Source organism: Ochotona princeps, chromosome 21, assembly GCF_030435755.1.
Source record: "Ochotona princeps isolate mOchPri1 chromosome 21, mOchPri1.hap1, whole genome shotgun sequence".
Classification (NCBI taxonomy): domain Eukaryota; kingdom Metazoa; phylum Chordata; class Mammalia; order Lagomorpha; family Ochotonidae; genus Ochotona; species Ochotona princeps.
The window spans coordinates 9,140,751-9,155,077 of NC_080852.1; the positions used below are offsets into that span (position 1 = coordinate 9,140,751).

At 47.0% G+C, this 14,327-nt stretch overlaps 1 protein-coding gene across 9 annotated transcripts in view; it reads left to right on the forward strand.

The window, feature by feature from the left end:
- Positions 1-14,327, forward strand: part of FOXP1 (forkhead box P1) — a 500,423-nt gene that overhangs the window by 337,816 nt on the left and 148,280 nt on the right. For 8 of the 9 annotated variants that reach the window (XM_004581618.2, XM_058678860.1, XM_004581620.2 and 5 more), the window contains one exon: positions 12,136-12,240. In XM_004581618.2, coding sequence (XP_004581675.2) covers positions 12,136-12,240 — 105 coding nt within the window. The remainder of the gene's footprint in view (positions 1-12,135; positions 12,241-14,327) is intronic. The other variant, XM_058678858.1, reaches the window with a different exon arrangement.

The window sequence follows — 14,327 nt, forward strand, 5'->3', positions numbered from 1 at the left end:
ATAAAATATTAAGTCTACAGCCAGTAATTAGTTCAGTGCCTAGACCATCAGCGGCTCAGTGCATCGTTTGTGTGTGGATGTTTTAACTGCTTTGGACAGGTTTTAAGCTGCACTTGCTTCTATGTTTCTAAGCGTATCTCATTTAAAATACATTTATTTATTCATTTGAAATATGACATGACTGGGAGAAACAAGAAAAAATGGAGCTGAGGTTTGGGAAGAGAGAGAGAGAGTTTCCATCCACTGATTCACCCTCACAATGGCCATAGCAGCCATGTCTGGTTAAAGCCAGGAGCTGGGAGCTGTCTCCCAGTCTCCCACAAGGATGCCAGCGGCCCAGTCACTTGAGCCATCCTCTTGGGCTTTTCCCGGTGCACAGCAGGGAGCTGGATGGGAAGTGGAACAGCTGGAACACAAATTGGGGCTCCAGCATGTGGTGCAGGCATCCTCAGTGGAAGCCCCATTGCTGATTTTCTCTCTCTTTTTAAAATTAATTTAAATTGGGCCCGGCGGCGTGGCCTAGCGGCTAAAGTCCTCGCCTTGAAAGCCCCAGGATCCCATATGGGCGCCGGTTCTAATCCCGGCAGCTCCACTTCCCATCCAGCTCCCTGCTTGGGGCCTGGGAAAGCAGTTGAGCACGGCCCAATGCATTGGGACCCTGCACCCGTGTGGGAGACCTGGAAGAGATTCCAGGTTCCTGGCTTCGGATCGGCACGCACAGGCCATTGCGGCTCACTTGGGGAGTGAATCATTGGATGGAAGATCTTCCTCTCTGTCTCTCCTCCTCTCTGTATATCTGACTTTGTAATAAAAATAAATCTTTAAAAAAAATTACTTTAAATTGTGCATTTTAATACTAATTTGATTTCTCTGAAACATGAATCATATGCTTCTACAAAGGATTTTGAAAATGATTAGTGATTTTATATAGTGGCACGTTTTTGTGTGAACTATAGGTAAATGTGATTGATTATTATTTTCCCCTATATAACTACTAACATCATAATGACATTAAAAATTGTGTGTGTCTATATGCAGATCTTTTTCTCCCACACAGAAAACAACAATGTTCAACTGAATGTCCTTTAGTTGTTGCTGTTATGACAAAACACGGATACCGATTCAGGGGGACAGGCAGTTTAGATACCTTTTGGGAAGCCCACGTTTGGCATCCTAGTGCTTGGGTTCAGGTCTTAGCCGTGTGCCCAGTTCCAGCTTCCTGCTGATGCATGCGCTGAGAAGACGTGGCAGAGACTGCGGTTTCGCGGTTCCTGCCCCAAGAGGGAGACCTGGAGTGAGTACCGAGCTGTAGGACTTACCCAGGCCCAGCCCTGGCCATATGTACCCACTTGAGGAGTGAACCACCAGGTTCCTCATTTCTTAAACTGTTATTCAGGTATAATCTGCTGTTTAGAATAATCGCTTTAAAAAGTGTACATGATTGGAGAGCATTAGAAGTTTCTTCTCCCCTCTCCTGGCAAATTAAGGCCAAGAATAAACAGTTCCACATTTTTTTAATGACTGATCTTGTTAGAACCTTTTTTTTGGAAAAAAAAAAAAATTCCCCTTTTGTCTTCTCTGTTGCAGTGTTGCTTCTAGATTGATCTTGTTCAGACCTTTTTAAAAACCCTCTCAGTTGCTTTGTCGTTTTCTGTTCTCTGTTGGTTGGAATGTTGCCTGCAAATCGTTCTGGCTCCTTGATGCTTTGCTCAGAATTCCAGCAGGAGAAGGGAAGTCTTGTGAAACACAGCACTCGTAGGTGTTCAGTGCCTCTCAGGGCGTCCTGAGTATGCGACTTACATTACAAGAGTAAAAGGGAACACAGCACCATTTTTGCTTGAGCAGGATCAAGGTTTAATGCTTCTAGGAAAATCGTGGAAAATCCTCCATTATTTTAAGCAACGTTTAGTCAGCTTCTTCCCCAGGCTTTAAAATTAGCAAGTCTCACTCCAAGGTACAAAAAAGATGTGAATCTGCATTATTCATAATGAGAGTTGCAGGGCTGTACCCTCATAAAAGGCAGTTGCAGAAAATAGTGAGCTTAGCAGTGGATTGCAGGATCCTTTTGATTCATTTACCTTTACCTTTGACCTCTGTGTTTTCTGTTTTGCAAAAACTTAGAGAAGGACTGGGCCTGTTGGTCTCCTTATTTATAAACAGTCTTGTCTCAAACCAGGAGAAACAAGAATTGGATGCCCTCTCGAGCAGCACATCAAAGGCACTGTCTAATAAGCCTGACTGCTGCTTTGCTTCCTCACAGTACTGCTGTTGCCCAGGGTCAAAGCCCCCTTGCCTGGCATCTCGCCAGCCACCATGAGCTGCACAGGCTCATGCTTGGGCAGCACCGGAATGGAATCCCTCCAAAGACCAAGAGGTGCCAGAGACTCAGGGCTGGTGTTTCAGCGTCTGGCACTGACTCCAGAAAGGGGCAGCCAGTCAGTGCCTCGGGAAGGTGGTTCTAGGGCCCCGGGTTTGCGGGGGTAGGAGTCTGATGCTGCAACTTGTTTTCTCCTCCATAAGATGGCAAATGGACTGCCTGGCTATAACCATTCAACCTGATTCAGCCAATTTTGCAAGAGAACATAGATACTCCCTTTTGTATTCTTCTACTCCCATGAAAATTTGTACCTTTACCTTCATTGGCAGGAAGTGTCTTCTGAGATGCCTTGTAAGCGAAGAGAGTTAGTCCTCTTGGTAAGAGAATATAGAATCTGATCGCCCCATCCTGCTTCCTGGGGGGTCCCTTGGCAGAGGGCCGCCCCCTGTGCACCGTGCTCTGGTCTCTCCCTCCCCGTCTCTGTGGTGGGTGCATGGGGTTGACTCTGTGCATGGTGTGGAGCCAGAGCCCCTGTGGCTCCATTCTCAGCTCTTGTGAAGAAGAAAGGAAGAAAAGAATAGTAACTGCTGTGTTTTGCTAAGAAGATAGACGCTAAATAAATTGCCAACATTTAGAAAACAAACATAAAACACAACTCCCAACCTCTTCCTATGCGCACATCTTCACAGTATCTGTTAAATACTAAAATAAAAACAAAACCGTGTCAGTGCCACCAGCAGTGGTTTAGACAATGTAAACTCCTGTCCGTGGTGCAGGTAGATCTAGAAAGAACGTGCAGGTTGGTGCAGCACGATAAAGTGGTCCAGGGCCTGGAGAGGATGCTTTGGCCGAGCTCATCTTCTCCACTGCTTATGTCCCGCTGACAGAGTCTCTCTGTGTACAGTTAGGATAACCGTGGTGATGGGGAGCTTTGACTTTGCCATTTCCTGTCCCTTTGCACTTGAACGCACTCTGTTGGAATGCTGTGCCTGCTCCATTTTTTGCACCAGGTCCACCTTGCGTTTATCTCACAAACTCACTTGCTAAGATAGTGGCACGTTGTAGGAGATCACACAATCTTCTCTCCACCTCCCTGCCCCCGGGTGCTGTGGCTGCGTGCCCTGACATCCTAGGATAGCTTCTCTCACTTTGCAAACTCCAGGGATGGATGCTGCTGCACAGAGCCATTGCCCCCTGGGTCACTGATTCACACCCAGTCTCCTGATTCATCCAAGGCTCTGCCGTCTGCCCCCTCCTACCCGTGGGAGCCGAGTCAGGTGAGTTGGACTACCAGTGAACGCTCAGAGGCCACACCCTTATTTGCAGAATCATAAAGGACACTTGGCAATGACTAGTCCAAGGGGAGTGTTAGCAGCTGTCTGATGAATTCTTGTTACCCCTCTACATGTCGAAGGGGAAAGTATTTTGTGTTTCACTTATGAGCCCAGAAATGTGAACTTGTTGATTTACTTTAGGGCTTTCTTGTGTGTCTCTAATACTTACACAAGCCTTTACCATTGAAATGTTTCCTCCAGCATCTAAGACTTCCCGGACGCTAACTGCAGTCCCCTATGAGACCAGTTTGCTCCTCATTGTCCTGTGATAAGTCCAGCACTGTCTGTAAATCACCCTAATGTTGTCAAAACTCCGTTTAGAGTACCTGCTGCCGTGGGCTGTGCAGACCCATCTAGTTCTGCAAGCTGCTCTCTGCCGTCCCTTTTACATTCCTGCCATCACGCCCTGTGGTACTTAACTGTGTCCGAAGCTGGTCTCTCCTTGCATCCTTAGTCCTGGGTCTTGCCACAAGGCACTGGTCAGGGTTAGGCCTTGTGAAAGGTTCAGGGCTCCTGCTGAGATGGGAGTTGGTTGCTGAGGGTGAAACAAAGTAACAAATTAGAGGAGGGACAGGCCCTCTAGATGGGCTGAAAAGTGTCCTCAGGAGAAGGAAAAGGACACGGAGAACGCACTGCTCTCCTACTCAGCTTCCCAGCTGCCCTTTTTTTTTTTTTTTTTTTTTTGACTAGCCTTTCCTCCCACCCCCATATGCACAGTGACTGTTGATTAGCCCATGAAATTATCTGAGAAACAGGTTTGATCTTAAGGGGTGGGGAGAGTCTAGGGAAAGAAATTAGAGGAAGGGTGGCTGACTCAGAACAGCCTTTAAAGCTGGAAATGGGACAACTTCTCAGGGCAGACAGGAAATAAGCAGCTCTCTTCCCTGGCCGCTAAGGCGCGGGTTGCCTTTATTCCTGGGCTGCTCAGCCCAGCAGCTCACACTGATCTGAACTGCTGTAAATTACCCATGGGAAGAAACACATTATTTAATGTTTGCAGCAAGCTTGAAATGGTTTTAGATACACAAGCACATGGATGCATTTTATTTGATATCCAGGTTTCTTAAAAACGAACAAAAAAAATGCAAGTTGAGTTTGAACTTGAAGAACAGCTCATTAATAATGTCCTGGCTTCTTAGCAGAACTCTTACATTATTTTGAGGTGATTGTAAAGATGTGTTTACATAAGAGTCTGTCTCGTGGAATCTTTAGGAACCTTAGCATATAGAGAGCAACCCAAGGCAGGAGTTGGAAAATTTCCTGGAATGGGCCACATAGGAAATATCCTAGGCTTCCAGGGCCATTCCGTCTGTGGAAAAGGACTCCGTTGCATAGCAAAGCGGCAGTGTTAGACTCTGTGTAAACCAATGAGCTCAACTGGTCCAACAAAATGTTAAATAAGTAAAAAAACATTCTTATCTCATTTTAGCTGGACAAAACAGGTGAAGGGCTGAATTTGATCCACAAGCTATTGTTTGCCAGTCTATGACCCCAAATTTTCCCTGTCTTGATTGCTGTTACCAAGTGTGTTGTGTGAAAAAAGTTTTGTGAAGGTTTCGTCCTTTGCCAGCATGCTCTTCATAAATATGTATGCTTGCTCAAACCGTATTTTATATAAACGTATTGATGTTTCTTCAGTCTGATACACATGTTTTTGAGCATCGGCTACCTTGATAAACAAGCTAAATATAGGATTACCTAGCCCTGATGTGCAAACACCTGCTGTGAACTTGAGATGTACATAGCGTAAAAGTTGTCAACATGCTTATGTAAAACATAATTTATAAAAGCAGATGGTGCCTGTTTAGCAGGAATGAGAAGTCACTGGTGGGAATGAGATATTCTTGAGACAGTGGAGTGCCCAGGACGTCACAGACACCCAGCTAGCAAACAGACGGGACCTGACAAATTAACCGCTCACTGCACACTGGTCTTGCTGCCTTCCTGTGATTTCACAAAGCCGGCTGTGGACCAGGGCATGCCAGCCATAGGCCATCTCTAGCCACTCATGGAGACCAGAGCAGATAGAAATACCAGGCAATGCCCAGGGGCAGGTGTGGTGCCCACTACTGCCCCTTGTCCCTGGGAGCTCACAGAGCCATTCACTGGAGCCTGTTGAAGGCACCTAAGTGTGAGAGTGTGCAGCCGGGTGCTAAGTGCCCGGTGTTATCAGTCATCTCCACTCTGTGACATCCTCCAGCTCCGTCTTGATTGTAACCCAAGCCTAGCATTCAAATACAGCGCTGAGTTATCCAGTGCCAGGCAATTGTCACATCTGTTAGAAAGGAAGTGTTGACTCAACCCAGCCCAGGAACCGCCACCGAGAGTAAAAGGTCTCCAGAGATGGGATGGGGCCTTTTAAGTTATTTACATTAACAGTTGGTCTGCAACTGGAGTCAGTAGCTGATCCTTACTTCTTCAGAAATCATTTCATTTATTCATTCCTTCCTCAACTTCCTCTTCCTGTACAACCTCATTCCCCCCATCTCCTGCTTCCTCCACCCTACCACACACACACACACACACACACACACACACACACACACACACACACACCCCGTATTATTTTTCAGAGGGTCTGATTTAATTGCTGTGTATTTTAACTCTGATTGAGATGCTGTTATGAAAGTGGAAAAAGTCCATCCTTCCTCCTTAGCTTTACTGGGTCCTTGATGAAGGACATTTTTCTTGTTTTGATACACCCGTACAGGTAAAAATGGCTGCCTTGTATGATCTTCATGTATGGAAAACACAACGACTGTGTGTCCCCAGGAGCTGTTTCTAAAGGAAATTCAGTCAGCCCAGATTTTTCACTCAACAGTGAATGAAAGGATGGTTTTCCACAAATAGCAGATGTGAGATTTGTATTCTAATGTCCCAGGTCATGGTCTTAGACATTAAGGATTTACTGCCCCTTGTTATGTGAGACAATTTGAAATCTAGATTCCAGTGGTAATCCATTTTTTGTTACTGTAACACAGTCCCTGGACAGGACAGTTTATAAAGAAAATGGGTTTATTTAGCATGTAGTTGTGGAGATTCAAGAGCCTGGCACCAGCATGGGCTTGGCTCTGGTGAGGACCTCCTGGTTGATGCTGTCATAGTAGGACTGTGTAGAAGAGAGACGAAGGGAGAGAGGGATCACTCACTGGGACAGGAGGCCTTGTTCTTTTGTGTAATGACCACCTAAGAACTAACCCAGGGTCGCATGGGAGCCACCTTAGTCCCTTTCCATGGGAAGCATCCCCATTGGCTGTCCCTGAGCCCCGTCTCTTCAAGGTCTCACCACTCCCTAACTTGGCCACACTGAGGACCAAGCATCAAGCATCAACCAGATCGCAGCACCGTGGTTTATACAAGCACATAGCAGTTCCTATCAGAGTGAATTATCCTTTGCATTAATGTTCCTTCTCAAATAGTTGAAGTTACTTGACCTGCTGGGGTTGGTGTGCTTGCCTGGGGCATGGAAGCCAATTTGCTCATTTTCACTGTGTGGTGGTCTGCCTGGGAGGTTGACTGGCATTTCCTTTTCTCCCCCTGCCTCCCTCTTTGATTGTCCTCTGGGTGGGCTCTTAATCCTGAGAAGGAAGAGGAACTCATGCTGGGCTGATGTAAGTTCAGTCCCCCGCGCAGTCTGAGCAGCATGTTCTGCACACACAGGGAGGTTCCCCCAGCTCTCACCCTGTCAGATCAACAGTCAGTCCGAGAGGTGCAGCAGCACCTTGCGAAATGTGTCCTCTCCGAAAAGAGCCAGCACAGGACACACGTCGGGGACACTTGGACTTGAGTTCCCTCCTTGCCTCTGCTTCTGCACGTTGTATGAGAGAAGCTGTGTAGATGGCTCTCCGTGCTTTTCTTAAGGGTGCCGCACATCGTCCCTTTGGCTGAAATAAGCCATGGATTGCTTAGGTTTTGTTGTTTTTTTTTTTTTTAAGATTTATTTTTATTACAAAGTCAGATACACAGAGAGAGGAGGAGAGACAGAGAGGAAGATCCTCCGTCCGATGATTCACTCCCCAAGTGAGCCACAACAGGCCGATGCTGCGCCAATCCGATGCCGGGAACCTGGAATCTCTTCCAGGTCTCTCACGCGGGTGCAGTGTCCCAATGCATTGGGCCGTCCTCAACTGCTTTCCCAGGCCACAAGCAGGGAGCTGGATGGGAAGTGGAGCTGCTGGCACACACATGGGATCCTGGGGCGTTCAAGGCGACTGGGTCCTTGTTTTGTTTTGTAATTGAGCACCAGAGGCCCACCTAGTGGCACAGCTAGTTAAGCTGCCCCTTTTGATGCCAGCATCCTATTGTTTGAGTCCTCGCTGTTCCACTCTTGATGCTGCTCCCTGCTGAGGTGCCTGGGAACGCAGTGAAAGTTGACCAAGTCTCTGGTTTCCTGCTGCCCATGTGGGAGATCCAGGCAGAGTTCCAGGCTACTGACCAAGAGAGGGAGAAAACAGAAGATCTTTCTGTCTGTCCCTCTCTGTCTTTCATATTTATTTACTTCTTTGAAAGGCAACGTTAGAGAAAGAGAAACACAGAGAAAAATATTTTCCACTTGGTTGTTTATTCCCTAGATGGTTACAGTGGCCGTGTCTGAGCCAGACCAAAGCCAGGAGCCAGGAGCTTCTTCCAGGTCTCCCACATGAGTCGCAGGGACCCAACCATTTAGATTATCTCCTGCTGCTTTTCCCAGAATAGGGAGCTGGATCTGAAGTGAAGCAGCCATCAGTACCCATACAGAACGTGGCATGGCAGATTTTTACCCACTACAATGCAGTTCTGACCCCCCAATAAGTGGCTTTTAGTAAAAGAGTATCAGTTCTCCCTGTCTTGGTGAGCATGGTAAATTATGTGAAGTTAGGCCCGGTGCAGTAGCCTAGTGGCTAAGGTCCTTGCTTACATGCACCGGGATCCCATATGGGCACTGATTCTAATCCTGGCTGACCCACTTTCCATTCAGCTCCCTTCCCTGTGGACTGGGAAGGCAGCCAAGGATGGCCCAAAGACTTGGGACCCTGCACTCACGTGGGAGACCTGGAGGAAACTCCAAGCTCCTGGCTTCTTCTGATTGGCTTAGCTCAGCTTTGGCCACTGTATCCACTTGGGGAGTGAATCAGAGGATGGAAGATCTTTCTGTCTCTCTTCTTCTCTGTATATCTGACTTTCCAGTAAAAATTTAAAAAATCTTTAAAAAATTCATGTGGAGTCATCATCATATTTTGTTTTTATTGGCTTTGTTTTGGTATTAAATGTAGGGGACTTTTCTCATCCTGCCCGCCATATTTCTCTTTGCAATCTCTTTCCCTTGTCAGCTGCACTTCCTCTGTCTGCCTGTCCAGCCAGCAGCCAGACCTTGTGTGCCGATCAGTGTAGTACTCTGGGAACTCTGGTGGCAGCGCTTAAAATGAAGAACAGTTCCTTTTCCCACATTAAAACACCATGAAATCCCCCAGTGAAACAGCCACGGGAACATGCGTAGTAGGAGAAGCTTGTGCTCCTTCAGGCACCTTGCAAAGGGACTATTTTTCTTACTTGATATAAATGAAATCTTCACTCTGCCCACTATCACACCTACGCATGTACTGAGCGTCATCTCCAGGGAGACCAGGAAACCCGGCGTCCAGTGATGGTGCTCCGTGGCAGTGCCAGACGGCTGGAGTCTCCGGCAGCTCCCCCGGGCCACTTGGCTTCCAGATGCCCCGCTCAGGCAGCCCCTTTCTCCCATCTCTCTGCGTGCACATCGCATCTCAAACTCTGGCGCTGGGGAGTTCGGTAGGCAGGTGGCCTCCCCAGGACAGGCTGGGAACCTGTTGTCTGCCAGAGGAAGGTGGCACAGTACTTCTACCCTCCCGAGATCTTGCCTTTGTCACTCATTTTTCCACCCTGCCTGCGCATGTCCTACTCACTGGAGCGCCACTCAACCCTAAGAGTCTTCACCATATTTGTCACAGGGAATAGGACCATGGAATACAGGCACTTTAACCACAAGGCTACATGCCGGGTCCCAGCTAGGTTTCTTGACTCAGTGAAGCTGAGAACCAAGAAGGCACGTGGAAGAGACATCATGAATACTCATTAAGTATCATTCTCAAGTGTTCAGAGACAAAATGAAACCCCCTGAAGAGGACACTGATCATTTCTATGTGATAACTGTTTATGCCTTGAAGAAACAGTGCCCAAAGATGTGATCAACATAGCCAAAGGAACTGATGGTATATGCCTGGGTTTCTTCTCCATCTCTGCTCCTGACCCGGGCTTCCTGCTAGTACAGGCCTTGGGGCAGGGGCAGCGAAAGCTCAGGTGACTAGATTGTTGCTCCCTAGTTTCAAGCCCCAACGCCCTAGCTCAGTCCAAGGTTTTGCAGGTCCTTGGGGAGGGAACTAGTGAATGAACACACTCTCTATCTGCCACTCAAATAAAAGTAAGTACTAATTTAAAAAAAAATCCATTTCCTGTGATTCTCTGGCACACTGTTTGCAAACTTGAGTTTTCTCTGGCTCCTCCTGCTGTCCTCTGTAGAGAAGGTGTGTCTAGTCATTACCCCCGGCCTTGTTTTTTGTTTGCTTTTGACTGCTGAAGTAATACACCTGGTGGACCAGGCAAGCATCTCAGAAAAAGTGCAAGAGCCCATTCTGCATTCCAACTGGGGTTTTATGGATTTGGGTATAAGCCCTCTGTTTGCATCCCTCAACCCTGTGTGAGATGTCTCCATGGATGGAGGGCTTCCTGGGTGTGGAATTTCCTAAAGTTCCTCCCAGAACTTCCTAGTAGCCCCCTTGGTACAGAGTAGACGAGATATCCCCTAAACTGACCTCAGGAAGGTGGTCCCCAGAAAAGACCCACCAAAATAGCTTATTGAACAATGTCAAGACTGTTGATATGTAAGTGCTGATTTGCCTGTACATTTCTTCCCTCATTTAACCACACAAAAGTCCCCATTTTCTTGGGCCCCTCTTAACACATACACACACACACACACACACAGTGTCTATCTAGCTACCACTGTCTTGCAGGAATGAATGAAGATCCATCATCTGTATTTTCTTCAAGTGGACAATGGGATTCTAGACCTGCTCATGAGTATTCTCTGGTTGTCTTTCCCATGATATTCAAAGGTGGCCTGGAAAAAAGATTGTCTTGTGCCATCCAGAGGGCTGGTCACATTGTCCAGCTGTTCTTAATTTTTTAATGACTTATTTTATCAATTATTTGAACAGTAGAGAAACAGGGAGACACGCATAGAGGAAGAGACCTTGATCTGCTGATTCCTCCCCGAACAGCCATGACTGTTGGTGATGTGCCAGGATGCTACCAGGAGCTCCAGCCTCCATCAGGAGTGGTCCGGCACCCAAGCACTTGGGCCGTCAGGCGCTGCCAGGTGCATTCGCAGGGAGCTGGGTTGGAAGAACAGCTGAAACTCCAATTGGTGCTTCAGTGTATACAGGAGCAGCAGTGACTCAATACACTGCTCCACAGCACCTGCCCTCGGCATCAGTGTTTTGACAATTCATATCCTCATGAATGTTTACTGATGACAATTCTCGTTCTCAGTTAAGCTTTTAGAAAAGATTGCTCAATCATATGTCCAACACTTTTGAAGATTCTCCTGTTTTGTCTGCCTTACCCGCTATTCATGACTACCTCTCCCGTTCTATCTTTACAATAAAAAAAAAACACTGCATACTAAAAACATGAAAGTATTTTTGCATTAGAAAAATCCTGGGGCTCGGCGGCGTGGCCTAGTGGCTAGGGTCCTCGCCTTGATCCCGTGTGGCCGCTGGTTCTAGTCCCGGCAGCTCCACTTCCTCTCTGTCTCTCCTCCTCTCAGTGTATCTGACTTTGTAATGAAAATAAAATAAATCTTTAAAAAAAAAAGAAAAATCCTGGTTTATTCATAACGTATCTGCAGACAATGGTTTGAAGTCGTATTTGTTGGGTTTTTCTCTTCTACGATTTGTGGTCCTCCTGAATATGTGCTGTCTGGTCGATCCTTTCTGTGTAACCCTTTCCACAGTGCCATGGCTTTGCTGTGTGGGCACCCCTTAACTTTTCTTCTTCATGTAGTTCCTTGTGGATAACTTGATTTCCCACTTTCCTCCAAGAAAACTGGGGAAAGCTGAAGGGACCTTGGAAATGGGCCATGTACTGTCCCCTAAGTTTCTGTCCTTGCCATTGCTCCTCAAAGCCCCAGTCATTCCTATTTTCAACTCTAATGGCAGATTTAAGGGGGAACATGGAGCCTTCTTAGGTGGCTTGGTATACCTTAGAAACTGAATGACATTGAACAAAACAAGAGAAACATAAGCTAATCCTGGAAAGTGTTTTTGGCTTGTTGGGAGGTTTTATGTGCTGCTGTTTCATTTTGCCTGGAAATGGGACTGTCAGGACCCACCCCCATCATCAGCTGCACTCCCTGGAGTCCTTCTGGTTGAGCGAGTCCCGGAGCCCACATTGTGGTAATGCAGTTTTCTCCCGTTTTCCTCCCAGGCTCTTCAGGTGGCAAGACAGCTCCTTCTGCAGCAGCAGCAGCAACAGCAGCAAGTTAGTGGATTAAAATCTCCCAAGAGGAATGACAAACAACCAGCCCTTCAGGTGACAATTCTTAAAAAAAAAAAAAAAAAAAAAAAGATGTTCTGCCATTTCGGATACCTGATAAGCAATTTCAAAGAGAAGTATGTTGAACGTTTTAAGTCCCATAGGAAAATCTTGTAAGAAAGGTGCACTTTTCCTTCATTAGCAGAGGATTTAGTGGGGGTGGGGGGCCAGTGTCCATTTGAGCGACAGGTGTGCTGAGGGGAGGGAGAAGCCCTACTGGTGCATTTGTGTCATAGGAGGATGAGGAGTCACAGTGTAGGGTTGCTTAGTAGATAGTGCCACGTCACAGAAATGGAACCAAACGATCAGTGTGGGTCAACAGCCTAGCAGAGAAGATTCTGGGTGGAATGCTTGCAGCCTGTGTTGGAGTGCCTGGATTCAAGTCCCGGCTCTGGCTGCGGCTCCAGCCAACTGCCACTGCCGACCCTGGTGGTAATGGCTCAGATAGTTGGGTCTGTGCCATCCTGCGTGGACACCTGGATTGAGTACCTAACCCATGGCTTTGACCTGGCCTTTTTGCACCAAGGTATATCTTTAGCTCCATCGTCCTCCAACATTGAAGCATCCTTCTGATGGGTGTAGAAATGGAGTAAGTGCATACTCCCCTCCCCGTTGTGTACCGTGCTCGTTTTGCAGCAGTGTTATTGGGCCCCCTCCAGGGGAGAAGAAGCAATGTACGGAGGTATTTTTGACTGGGTTGCTATTAGCATATCATGGGTGGAGGCCGGAGATGCTGCTAAATTTCAGGATGTTCCCACACAACATAAATAATTAGGATCCTACAATGACAGTAGCCAGGAAGCGACACTGGACCTGTGGACGATGTGGTCGTTTTCAGTACTGTGCCTAGTAACGAGCATGATATGCGCCCTGTTCTCCAGCAGGTGTTTTCAGAATGTTTCTGAGCTATTAATACCAGATGGGGAGCAGTTTCTCTGTAAAGATACCAAAGAGATTGTTTCAGCCACTTCTCGTTTCAGGCACATTGAGGGCAAGCAGTTAATGGAGTAGAAGAAGGAGTGAGTTCATAAAAATCTAATTTGGATGTTTTATTTGAGCAGAAAGTTGTAACAGAAATTTCAAGGAAGCCTGACTCAGAGTGTCCATGCTCATATTCAAGGTCAGCGGTTGCAGGTTCTAGATGGTTAAAGGACCTCCAAAGCTGGGGTGGGCATCCCGCAGGTGGGAGGCTGATGATGAGCTTCTGAGGGTGGGCATTTGGGGACAGAGTCTGTGAGCAGTAGGCGATGGGGGTAACTCAGTGCCAATCATTCTAATCATAGGATGAACCTAAATTCTAGCCTGTGTTTACACGGGTCAGGGTGAACCAATATCAGTTCCCAGATTATCCTGCGAAGAGCAAACTGACCTTGGGCACAAAGTTCTAGTTCCATAGCTACCTGGGCAACTGTGACTCCCCAGAGAAAGTTCGATACTTTGTGGATGCGTTATTGGAGAAGTTGAATGGCACTGCCCACTGTTGACTAACGCTTCTGGACACAGTAATTTGGTAAACCATCACCGATCTCTAGGCCTTTTCATGTGTGTGAATGCAGGGGACGTTTTTAATGAGGTCCAGCACCATTGAGGGCCCGTGTCAGGCGCCATCAGAAGCGCTTTGTTGCGCAGGTATCTTAAGAACAGCTCTGGAGGGTGAAATGTGACTGTGTTGACCTTTCAGCTGTGAGCTTATTTGTCAGGATTCAAATAAGTTGAAAGGATCAAACCGAACAGTTTCCGTAGTCAGACTGGGAATTGTGTTTCAGAGGTCAGCAGCAGAGGCCACATTGCAGATTCCGTAACATAGCCAATTGTTGGTACATATTAAAGTACTGGGGCATCTCCTGCAGTCAGAGACACAATTAAAATTCTAATTTATTAATGTATACAGGGAACTAGCCCAGCCTGTCACTCAGTGATTCAAATGACTGTCCATTCGTTTTGCTTCCCTCTTGGGGCTCTCACAGCCTTAAAAATACTGTGAGTCCTCTTGAATTTATCAGACCTCAAGTGCGTTGGAAGATGACAATATATTACTGGGAGGGGGAATCCTCTCCATAGTAGAGCTTTGGTTAGAGGTAATA